Source organism: Vigna umbellata, chromosome 7 (assembly GCF_029865625.1).
Source record: "Vigna umbellata cultivar VRB3 chromosome 7, Vumbellata_1.0, whole genome shotgun sequence".
Taxonomy (NCBI): Eukaryota; Viridiplantae; Streptophyta; class Magnoliopsida; order Fabales; family Fabaceae; genus Vigna; species Vigna umbellata.
Genome location: NC_142171.1, coordinates 38,450,527 through 38,461,713, shown reverse-complemented (window position 1 = coordinate 38,461,713; position 11,187 = coordinate 38,450,527). Strand labels below are relative to the sequence as shown.

The window sequence follows — 11,187 nt, the reverse complement described above, 5'->3', positions numbered from 1 at the left end:
ATTAATAAGTAAATTTTAGATTTAAATATTATAAATATAAAATATTAGTATGCAATTTTTTTCTTCTTTTGAGTGAATCCATTTAAGTAATATATTGCTTGAGTATTAAGTTCCACTATCAAAATAATATTATAATTTTTGTATATAAAATATTTTTAAATGATAATTAGTTATCATATCAAAATTTACATAATTTAACAATGTTGATTTATCAAATATTGTTATTAAATTGATAAAAAAAACCTCAAGATTTATTAACATTGCGCCAGGTATCTGTTTCAATTTCTCCAGAGACAAAATATTCGCGGCTTCAATTTTGTTGAACTTTATTTAATTTTTGTAACAAATATTTTATTAAACCAAGAGTGGTTTGAGTCAAACATAATTAAGACAAAAATATCATAGTTAGTAGGCATTACAATTTAGATAATTGTCAACAACTTTTATTATCATGATGAGAACGAGGTTCTTTCTATTATTCCATAATTTTTAATACACTCCTTTTTAATATTTATAATAATTCTTCATTTATTTTCGTAACCGCCACAGGCTAACAGGACCATTATGATGGTTAGAAAAGACCAGCTAAGTCAAGTGATTAAACAAGTGCACATGAAATCTGCGTTTCCAACCAATACCAAAAAGTCATCATGAGACAATACTGCATTTATTTATTTCGAGAATGAGTAATATTAGGAACAGTACAGTACTGTGATTTTATGTTAACGAATTACCAACAATCCCTTAACGAACATGTTATGTTACAATACACTTAATTTTGCTTGTATATAAATAAATTCACACAAATATAGTGATCGTTATCATTTCTCAAAATAGAAAATCCTTAGATTCAACAGTTTCACTTTGGTGTATTTTGCTAATTCTTTAAATTTTGCTCTAACTTCACTTAAATCTAAATCTAGGAAAGCCCATCTCAGATTAATAAAAAAATTGTTTTTTCATAATTTTTGTAACTACTAAATCATTGGTTACCAGCACTGTTAGTGCTAGTATCACATAGCAACGTTTCAACATAACAAAATTTTCACCCCAAAATTCAATTTATTGAACATCTCTTGTGCTGTTCACAGCATGAAATGAATGGAGTTAGATTACCAATCATTATCACGTTTTGCTCTAAGGTTATTAAATAAAGTGAATTCAAACGCTAAGGTGTCACTATGGAACAATAAAAATAGAGTCTTGCTGTGAAGAATTGAACATAAATGGCATAAAATGGTTCCACATTTGATACAAGTAATAATAAGGAAAGAGAGGAAATTAGTTAAAGGATGAAGTGCAAGATGAGACATTTATGGTAAAAGAGAAGTTCTAGAATAGAACTGTTGCTGGGGTCGGTACCAAAAGACACAGGGAAGCACAACTTTGGTTGCAAATCAATGTCATAACCTCAAACTCAGATCCAAACTGCATAGGAACTTAACTACCCTTACCCAACATCATCTCGTTTTTTTTCTTCCTGCTTTCTCTCTCTTACCTCGTATTTGGACTAAGCTCAGTTCGGTGGTTGCGTCATGCCACTGTGTCTGTGACCCTCAAAAGCCACCAACGAAACCGCATGACGGGGTGTTTTGCCTGTTCCACAGTTCGGGTGGTACCAGGTCAGAGACCTTCTTCTCACACTTTGCCTTTGTTCCCTGGTTTCTGATTATTCTGTTGCTTTTATTGTGTAACTATTAGGTTTTTCTTCTAATGGATCTGACACATGAGGGTGTAACTCTGTTGATTAGAATGATTAATTGGTGGCAGTTGTTATAGTATTTAGATACAGAGTAGGGTAAAAGTAGTGGTTTGAACTTCAATTAACTTCTAACAAACCTGGAAGAGAGGGTAATTTATTGTTTCCAATCAAAAGCGTTGAAACTTGTTGCAGTTTACTTTTTGTATTGCAGTATGTGTAAAAGTTCATGAAATTGGAAAGGGATAAAATGGTGCCCAACTGAACATCGAGAACTGGATTGTCTTCCAAAGAGGATACCAGCAGAAAAAAAAAGGGATAAAGTGATAAACCTAGTTGGGAGATATACGGTGTCGTTATTTGCAGTTTCATTTTGCACCTATTTTGATTTATGAAATTCCTAGTGTGTAGGGGGGATAAATTGATTTTGAACTGATTTTGGTTTATGAAATTGTTATCGTATAGGGAAGTTATGTTTTTAACTTCTATCTGGTCGTGTTATCTATCAGGTTTCCACAGGTTGCATTTGATTAGCTGCCGCTTTATTTTGAATATAAAAAGGAAGAGAAAATGAGGACGAGGAACAAATACAGGAAACCTACGATACTAGGTTGCAATGCAGGGAGCAGATATTCAACGTCTGTTGTGGTATTGAGCTTGTTAGGATGCTTGATTTTGCTTCATTTATATACCTATATCCATCACACAGATAGAACTGGTGGACAGTCTCAACTGCGCTTGAACCATCATCCCCAATTCATTGAACTTCAAGAGGTTGAAGAGGAGAACATTCAAATCCCCCCACCAAAGGGAAAGAGGTCTCCTCGAGCAGCAAAACGCAGACCCAAGCGGACAACAACACTAATTGACGAATTCCTGGACGAAAATTCCCAACTTAGACATGTGTTTTTTCCTGGTCATAAAAAAACCATAGATCCAATACAGACTCCTGCAAATGAAAGTTATTACTATTACCCTGGGAGAATTTGGTTGGATACCGATGGAAATCCTATTCAAGCTCATGGAGGCGGCATTGTCTATGATAAAAAATCAAGAACATACTATTGGTATGGTGAATATAAAGATGGACCTACCTACCAAGTTCACAAGAAAGGAGCCGCTCGGGTAATTCATTTTTTTTTTCAGTAGAACTTCTGTTCTGTTTCTAAGTTAATAATTGTCGTCTTTGCTGTAGTATGTTATGTAGCTTATTATAATTTATGAACATTTAGTGGTTCTGAAAGTGTCTACCATCTTTCTATGTAAGCTCAATGTTTAGATGGTTTCATCTTTTGTTTATTTTGAGAAAGAAAAATTACAAGACTGGCTGGTTAACAAGAACTCCGTAGCTTAGAGATGTTTGTTTGATTATAGTATTTGTTTATATGTATCTTTACCTCCGGTTGTTTCTGAACCTGTCTAGTATCCTCCTTAGTTGTCTTGGAGTCTTTGGCAGAGAAATGTCATGTTTCAAAGGTCTCATTTTTGTTCTTAATATGCTACCGTTGTCATAAAATTTCCATATTCTTGTTGGTCTATGATAAAGGGATATATAAGTGTCCTTCCATTTGCACGAATGGAGATATTAATAAATGTAAGAGTCTTCTCCGTTTGGATCAAATACAAACATATTAAGAGCTTTTATTTAAAAAGAAAAAAAAAAGGTCATCTTGACTGATATTTAACCTAAAGGATTTGAATTCCTTAAGATGCAGTTCATACAATAGTTTGAATTTGAAGGTGGAATTTGGTGGTTCCTTCTATTGAACATGAAGCCTGCTACAACTGAAATTACATAATCAGTGCTCAGAATTCTTATTGCTACTTCTCATGAATCCACTGAATATAGTTATTGACACTGAGTAAAAAGTTTATACTTCCATAACATCGATGTTTTTCTGCAATTCGGAATCCAAGAAAAAGTTTCACCCAAATAGTTCAATTTATTCAAGTTAGAGTCAGAAATTTACTGGGCTCCTGTATTCAAAAGCAAAGAAATTAAATGATCCAGACTTTTTACCTTCCACACTGTGTTCCCTTACCTCATCCAGTTGGTAAGACTTTAAGTGATGGCAATAGTCAGGGAAATATCCTTCACATGTTTCAAACTTTACCATGTTAATTGACATATACATCTGGTTCGCAAGCACCGAGAAAAAACTTGTACTGAATAACTCGGGCAAAATATTGTATCACCAGTCAGTTTACATGAAGAATTTTTTTATTCCTTGCCCAGATAGATGCTGATATGAAAGATATAGTTAGCACCAGATGGTGGTTTGTTTTTATCTGTGCCTTTGCTTTCTCTCCTTGAAATTTATGAAAAGTAAACTTTCTTCTATAAATTAGTATGCTCTCTAAGCCTGCATGTTTTTGAAATAATTTTGATGCCCTTTACGATCTCAGTTTCCAGTATCTGCAAAGTGAAGTGATTTTCTCCTTTTTGCACTAGGTGGACATTATTGGAGTTGGTTGCTATTCTTCGAAGGATTTGTGGACATGGAAACATGAGGGGATTGTATTGGCAGCAGATGAAACAAATGAAACCCATGATCTGCACACGTCTAATGTGCTTGAGAGGCCAAAAGTTATTTACAACGAGAGGACCGGAAAGTATGTGATGTGGATGCATATTGATGATGCCAACTACACGAAAGCAGCTGCTGGAGTAGCAATCAGTGACACACCTGATGGACCATTTGATTATCTCGGCAGCCAAAGACCCCATGGATACGAAAGCAGGGATATGACAGTGTTCAAAGACGATGATGGCACGGCATATCTTATCTACTCCTCCGAAGACAACAGTGAACTGCACATCGGACCCCTTACTGAAGATTATCTGAACGTGACATCTGTGATGAGAAGGATTCTTGTGGGACAACACAGAGAAGCTCCAGCTTTGTTCAAACACGAGGGCACATATTACATGATCACTTCAGGCTGCACAGGATGGGCGCCAAATGAGGCGCTGGCTCATGCAGCCGAGTCCATTTTGGGGCCTTGGGAAACAATTGGGAATCCATGCATCGGAGGAAACAAAATGTTTAGGCTTACAACCTTCTTTGCTCAGAGCACTTTTGTGCTTCCTCTACCTGGCTTCCCTGGTTCATTCATTTTCATGGCGGACCGGTGGAATCCGGCCGACTTAAGAGACTCCAGATACGTGTGGTTGCCTATGATAGTGGCAGGACCTGTTGATCACCCTCTTGAGTACAGCTTTGAATTCCCTCTGTGGTCTAGAGTGTCTATCTATTGGCACAGAAAATGGAGATTGCCTCACGGCTGGAGCGGCTTCTAATAATGTAACTTCTCTTTGTACATTGTCATATACAAACATTTTATATACGGTTATATACCTTACCCCGTTTTGCATGTCAAGTTGGAAAGCTCACTTCTATCAAGACTATCGGACATGGAAACCTAAGTCTCAATAATTTGCTCACTTTAATTTAGGCTATGTTGAGATTAGATCGAGGGAGCGCATGTATACCGAGAAAGATTATCCACTTCATTGGAATTTTGCTAATAATCCAGCGTTGTTCATCACTTGTGTCACGGCATCATGTAATTATTTCTCACTTATGTAAATCATTCTTTCACGTGTGTACTTTTTACAACTCTATACTCCATGTTTTTTATTTTCGTTTTTTTGGTCGGGATCCTTCGTTACCACCTTCGAATCGCTTCACGTACATGCTTACATGTGGAGGTCATACGTTGGTTATTTAATACTATCACGAGATGACCTATCCCTACCTCAATTATTTTCTTTCACGGAATATTAGGATGGATAAAAACATTATTAGTGGAACTCAAGTTTTTCTTTTCTTATGATCTAAGTCAAAATCAAATTTAAAGTATAGTTACAATCTTTCTGAAACATATTAATACTTTTCACAACGAATTTTTTAGAACAAGTTTCCAGAATATATGTAATGTATTCCAGAATGAACTTCCAAAACACGCGTAAGGGGTTCCAGAACGAACTTTCTACAATGATTTTTGTTTTTTGGAACACGCTCACTCTCTTCTTCCTAACGTTGGGCCCAATTCTGTAGCCCAACTCTATAGAGTTCCCAGTGGCTGGCCCTTACATGTAAAACATATAATCTTGTGTGGACTTTAAATATACATAAAACTAGAATGTAGATGCCATGGATCCATTTAATTTAATTTAATTACAAGTTTGATCCTTGTTTTCTTTGCTATTCAGGAGAGCTGTAGGATAATATAGATAGCATAAATCCTTTTAATTTGAGTTTGAAGTTTGATGAGATTTTTGTATAATGTATTAGAAAAAGAGAGATGGTGAGGTACTAAGAGTTTGAAATGAATAGAGTGAAGTTAGCATTCTACATGAAGATGGCCCCATAAAAACATAAAGAGAAGAGCTTGTCATTGTCAATGGTATAGAAAAGGATAGAAAAGCTTAAACCTGCAGAAGAAGGTATGGGCCAGCATCAAACTCCCTTTAATAAAAAACCAAAAGAAAGAAGCTATAAATGTTTTAAAATGAGGGAGGGAAAAGATGCAGAAAGAGTGGAGAGTGGATATGTTAACGTGGAGGGGGCAAGTCTCATCAGAAGTTCAAGATGTGCAACCCTAAAAAGATGAACCCACTATTCATATTATTTCCTTTTCATTGTTTATGTACTTACCAATTTATTGGCTTTCTTAGGAAAAAGGACTCTCTCATGAGCCCCCCCTTATCTTTCTTACCTCCATCAAAGACCTCAGGGTTTTGTGGGGGCCATGCAGACCCTAAAGTTAAAACAGGTGCCATATACAAAGATAATAGATACATAGATACTAGTATAGTTTAGGCTCAGAGAAAGAAAAAAAAAGAATAAGACCAATTCAAAGACAGCGTGCTGGCCACTAAAACCTTTAAACCCACTAATGACTATGCACCTTTTAATGACATATATTCCAACCAATAACGCAACTTGGTGGCCGTCCTAAGATTCTATTTCCCATAAACTAGATAACGACCTCATTTTATTTATGCTTCCATCTTCCTTTACTTTTACTTTCAATATCATCTTCATACGCAAAAAAACCAAATCCTATTTGCTTTTCCACCAAATTCAACATGAATTAAATGTTTTTGTATGTCTCACTACTGTTGATGATCTTAAATATACTCTAAAATACAAGATTATCGCGGAATTCTACTTCTTAAGTTATGTTAGTAAAACGCACAACAATTATGCTTCTTCTCATCTCTGGTCAAATATCTGGACCAGCTTGGATAATATATAATTATAATTTATATCAATGATCAACTACCACCTGCTTTAACTTAGTCAATAATCAATACGCTTCAACCTACACATTTGGATTGCGACAATAAGTTATATTTTAGCCTAATAAGTTAGCAATTTCTTATTAATGACAAAATAAAATAACAAATACTCGAGAGGAATATACAATTTCACAATCATTGACAATTCATTACTATTTTCCTAGTTATTGAATGGTCACGCAAGAACGTTCTTTTTAGCTGGAAATGGTCCCAGATTTTAGGAGACAAGTAAAAAGCCATCAAGTGTGATTGTAATTTCTTTTTCATTTTATCTGCCAGAATAACGAAGCAACAGCTTCTTGTTTTCAATTCTATTCTGGACGAGAGAAAAGATTAATAGATAGAGGGATGGTACTGCTTGAATAGCTTGAGATATAATTAAACCGAAATATAAATATAATTATATAAAATATGTACAACAGAAATTTTGAAAAATGAAAAGGAAATGTGAAAAAAGAGAATGATGAAATAAATTTAGTCTGATGATTCCTTTTTGAATAATACAGGCAAATCCCCTTGCTGCAATCATCCTCATACCCTCCGATTAATACCATTGTCTTAAGTACCAAACTGGAAAAAAGGACATGAATTAGCTTAAAGAAAAAGAAAAAAAGAAGCCCTCGGCTGAGCCAGGGGCACGTGCTTTGAGAACAGAGAGCACGTGGGATTCAGTCCCTCAACTCATTACTCACGTCAAGTCATTCTCCTCTACACTACGTCAAGGCCCTCCATGCACTGGCCCACACCACCGGCTGGTCCTTCCACGAAAGGTATATTCCGGCGTCGGAGCACTGTGCCATTGACCATCCCTCCCTATACCTCCTCAACAACGCTCTCACGTCATCACACACCTCTTCGCTAAACGCCACCGTATTGAATCCACCTCCATGCATCCTCCTCGTCCACCGCCCCGCCCTCTCCCGTCGCTCCACCGAATCCGAAGCCGAACACGCCACCAGGTCGACCACCTCCCTCCCCGCCGCCCGCTCCAGCATCAACCGCTCGTTGCTCGTCTTCGGAAAGCTCTCTTCTAACGCTTCGAAGTAAACCCTAAACCACCTCAAACACTCTTCAAAACCCTTCACGAACTCCAACCCCTCCAATCCCACGTCCAAGTCCGCCTCCTCCTCCACCACCGTCACGATCCTCGGCTGCAGCCTCCTCAGCGAGGATATCACTGCTTCGCGGTGGTTCCCGATGGCGGAGACCGAATGCAAAGTATTGACACAGTTAATAGCCAAAGCCTCGTCCTCTTTGATATCCAAGGCGCCGAAATCGAAGTCAGAAAGTTGACCTAAGTGCTGAACGACGTTGAATTGAAAGGGCACGCCCATGAGTCTGGCAAATTTCTCCATTCTGGTGCCGATTTCCTTCATGACCTTGTGCGCGGAGGCGGCGGTGACGAGGGAGGTGAGACGGAGGTGCGGAGTGTCGTCGTTTCGAGTGGCAAGGGCTTCGAAGAGCGTAGGCCATTGGGTGCAATAGGTGTTGCTGATGTCAACTATGTGTAGTTTGGGCTCGCCTTCCAAGGCTTCCAAGATGGCACCATTGGACGCCACGTGTCCGAAGGTTGTCCAGGGACTGACCTCTTGGAACTTCAGCACGGTCTTGCGCGTGGATTCGAAGGAGCATGTTCTCTCGGAGGCCGAGGCCAAGGTTCGATAGGTTCGGTCCCCGGCTTGGGTGATGCGGCTGAAGAAGGCTTGGAGGAAGTAGGAGGCGAGTTTCTGGTCGGTGTCGCCGTAGGGGGAGGCGAGTTCGTTGAGCATCCACATGAGTTGCTGGAGGCGCGTGGTGTTCTTGTCGGAGACGGCACGTGCGGTTTCGAGGAGGATGTCGTTGGCCCACTTGCCGGAGAGCTGGAAAGGGAAGGCGGCGTCTCGGGTGGGAGAGAAGGAGAGGTCGGTGGTGGTGGTGGTAGGTGTAGTGGAGGAAGGGTGGGGTTGATAGGGATAGTAGTGCTTGGAAGAAGACGAGGATAGGTCTTCTTCATCCATGAAAAAGTTGAAGCATTCTTCGTCTTCTTGTGGGTAGGGATAGTTGTGTTGTCTGGAGGATGGAGAGCTGGTGGTGGTGGTGGAGTTGTTGAGAGATTGATCTTGATCACCTTGAGGAGGTTGGAGTTGATGTTGGAATCTCACTACACCAAACAACGTGGTATCCATTTAAGGTTATTAACCTTTGACTCGCATGGATATCAATTGGTGATTCACTCACTCACTCATTCACTCACTCGCATGGATATCAACGAACCAACGAACCAAACAGAATGGACGTAACGTGGTTTTTTAACGGTGGGAATTGGGGTGTGGCGGTGGAATAGGAAATTCTGAATGGATTGGGTTTGGATACACTACATATACTTACCAAAGGAAATTCTATATACAAAAGTTACGTATAATTGTTAGTGATATGTATGTGGGTTAATTTTAGGGGGATGAGGTGGAGTTGTTTTTTGTGGAATCGATGTGCGAGGGAGAGGGAGAGGGAAGTGGGGTTGGGTTAAGAATATTGTTTTATTGAAAGATAAAATAAAAAAGAAAAAAAAAGGATGGGCATGGAGGGAGTGAGAAGTGTGGCGTAGGTGATGCTTAGAATAGAATTGAGTCTGACAAAAGATGAAAAATAAGAAAGTGTGAGGAAAAAGGTAGGGAGAAGGGATCCTTTTCATTGTTTGAGGGAGTATTTGATGAGTGGGAGCAGGCGTGCCAAAGTTCGAATTGGGTAGATAGAGAGTGAAAGGGTAAAGCTGCCGGCGTGAATCATCTTCCTCAAACTCAAACAAACCCACTTTCTTCATCCATTTTCATAATCCCACCATTATTATATACTTTTCTTTCCTTCTAATGCCAACTTCTAGGGCATGCCTTCTCACTTTTTCTCCACACCATAATAACCATTTTTTTATCCTTCTTTCTTACATGGCCCAGCCTACCCTCGTTACAAATTGACTTCCCATTTAATTATTTTTTAAAACCACTTCTGCGATTATCCTCTTGGGGCTTCGCTATCTCCACGTTTGCTTTCTTTAATTACACATTATAATTATTATTATTAGACAACTTGTTTTTCTCAATTATACCATTTCATTATTCTCATGGTCTTCTTTCAAAAGGTGCACGGCTTCTTTATTTTGTTTTTCTTCCTCAATCATTAGGGAAAAAATCACTTTATATTTTGACCTCTACATCAACTTAATCACTTCATTTTTCGGTACCCTTGTACGCTAATGTTCTTTTCTTTCCTTCTAAGCCATTAGCTCCCGACAAGATGAGACAGGATATTAGCCATGCTGAAAACCATAGATATAAACAGAAAAGGGAGTCCCAATAACCTTTTCCCTTTTTCTTTCTTTTTTCTTGTTTCCTCTAAGAGCAATTGGTGGGGATGACCGATTATCCATGTAGTTTTTGCTTTCATCCTCCACCACGAGATTCAGCATTTTCCATTCACACTATAAATAATGAACTTGTCAATAATACTTAATCTTTCATTATATTTATTTCACATTTTAAATCCAACCCCACATAACGGTTAGTCCAATATTATGCAGTACGAAAAGTTCAACCACTTTAGATAAACAAATGGTGAACTAAGCCTGATTAAAACTTAGTTAAGAAACAGAAATTCAGGTAATTAATTAACATCTCTGACAATTTAATGAAGTTAAACACAAGAACAAACGAGTTCCCTGAAAAGAACTGTATCTGTAGTTGATGAAATTCATCTATGAATACTATATAGAAGTGAAGACCCTCTCCTTCTGTGTGTTGCAAAGAGATAAAAACAATAAAGCAGATAAAAGAACTGCATAATTGGCGGCTTTTATCCTTTCTTTTTGCTGCTGTTGAGGTGAGCCCCATATTCATTTTCTTTTTATTTAAAAAGCTGTTACATTTGTAAGAAAGCCTATAGTTGCTATGTCACTGCCACAACTACAAAATACTAATTTATTTTCGTTTGGACTGTAGCAGAGATAAAAAAGAAAAAATTAATTATCGTTACACGTCATTTCGCAGATATATACTAATCTATTTCTTTCATCTCATGACTGTGAATTCAACTCCATGAATGCACTCGTACTTGATAAAGTGATCTAGTGTAGCAGATCGTGTTTATCTCAGAATTTCTGAAGAAAAAGAAATGCTTCGTATATATATATATATTTTGAAACAGTGCT

The 11,187-nt window shown here is 38.0% G+C and overlaps 2 protein-coding genes across 2 annotated transcripts; one reads left to right on the top strand and one right to left on the bottom strand.

Moving 5' to 3' along the window:
• The first annotated feature begins 1,274 nt into the window (after positions 1-1,274).
• LOC148195942 (uncharacterized) lies at positions 1,275-5,319 on the top strand. Its single transcript, XM_088095483.1, has 3 exons — positions 1,275-1,622; positions 2,209-2,824; positions 4,152-5,319. The coding sequence occupies exons 2-3, from the start codon at positions 2,270-2,272 to the stop codon at positions 4,998-5,000; spliced, it is 1,404 nt and encodes a 467-aa protein (XP_087951609.1). The 5' UTR covers positions 1,275-1,622; positions 2,209-2,269; the 3' UTR covers positions 5,001-5,319.
• Positions 5,320-7,468: 2,149 nt separating this feature from the next.
• LOC124829917 (protein SHORT-ROOT-like) lies at positions 7,469-9,953 on the bottom strand. Its single transcript, XM_088093782.1, has one exon. The coding sequence runs from the start codon at positions 9,170-9,172 to the stop codon at positions 7,721-7,723; it is 1,452 nt and encodes a 483-aa protein (XP_087949908.1). The 5' UTR covers positions 9,173-9,953; the 3' UTR covers positions 7,469-7,720.
• Between the last annotated feature and the right edge of the window lie 1,234 nt (positions 9,954-11,187).

Coding starts and splice junctions, on each gene's coding strand:
- LOC124829917 (XM_088093782.1), bottom strand. CDS start 9,172: ATGGATACCACGTTGTTTGGTGTAGTGAGATTCCAACATCAACTCCAA.
- LOC148195942 (XM_088095483.1), top strand. CDS start 2,270: ATGAGGACGAGGAACAAATACAGGAAACCTACGATACTAGGTTGCAAT. Junction 2,825..4,151: donor ACAAGAAAGGAGCCGCTCGG/GTAATTCATTTT, acceptor TTTTTGCACTAG/GTGGACATTATTGGAGTTGG.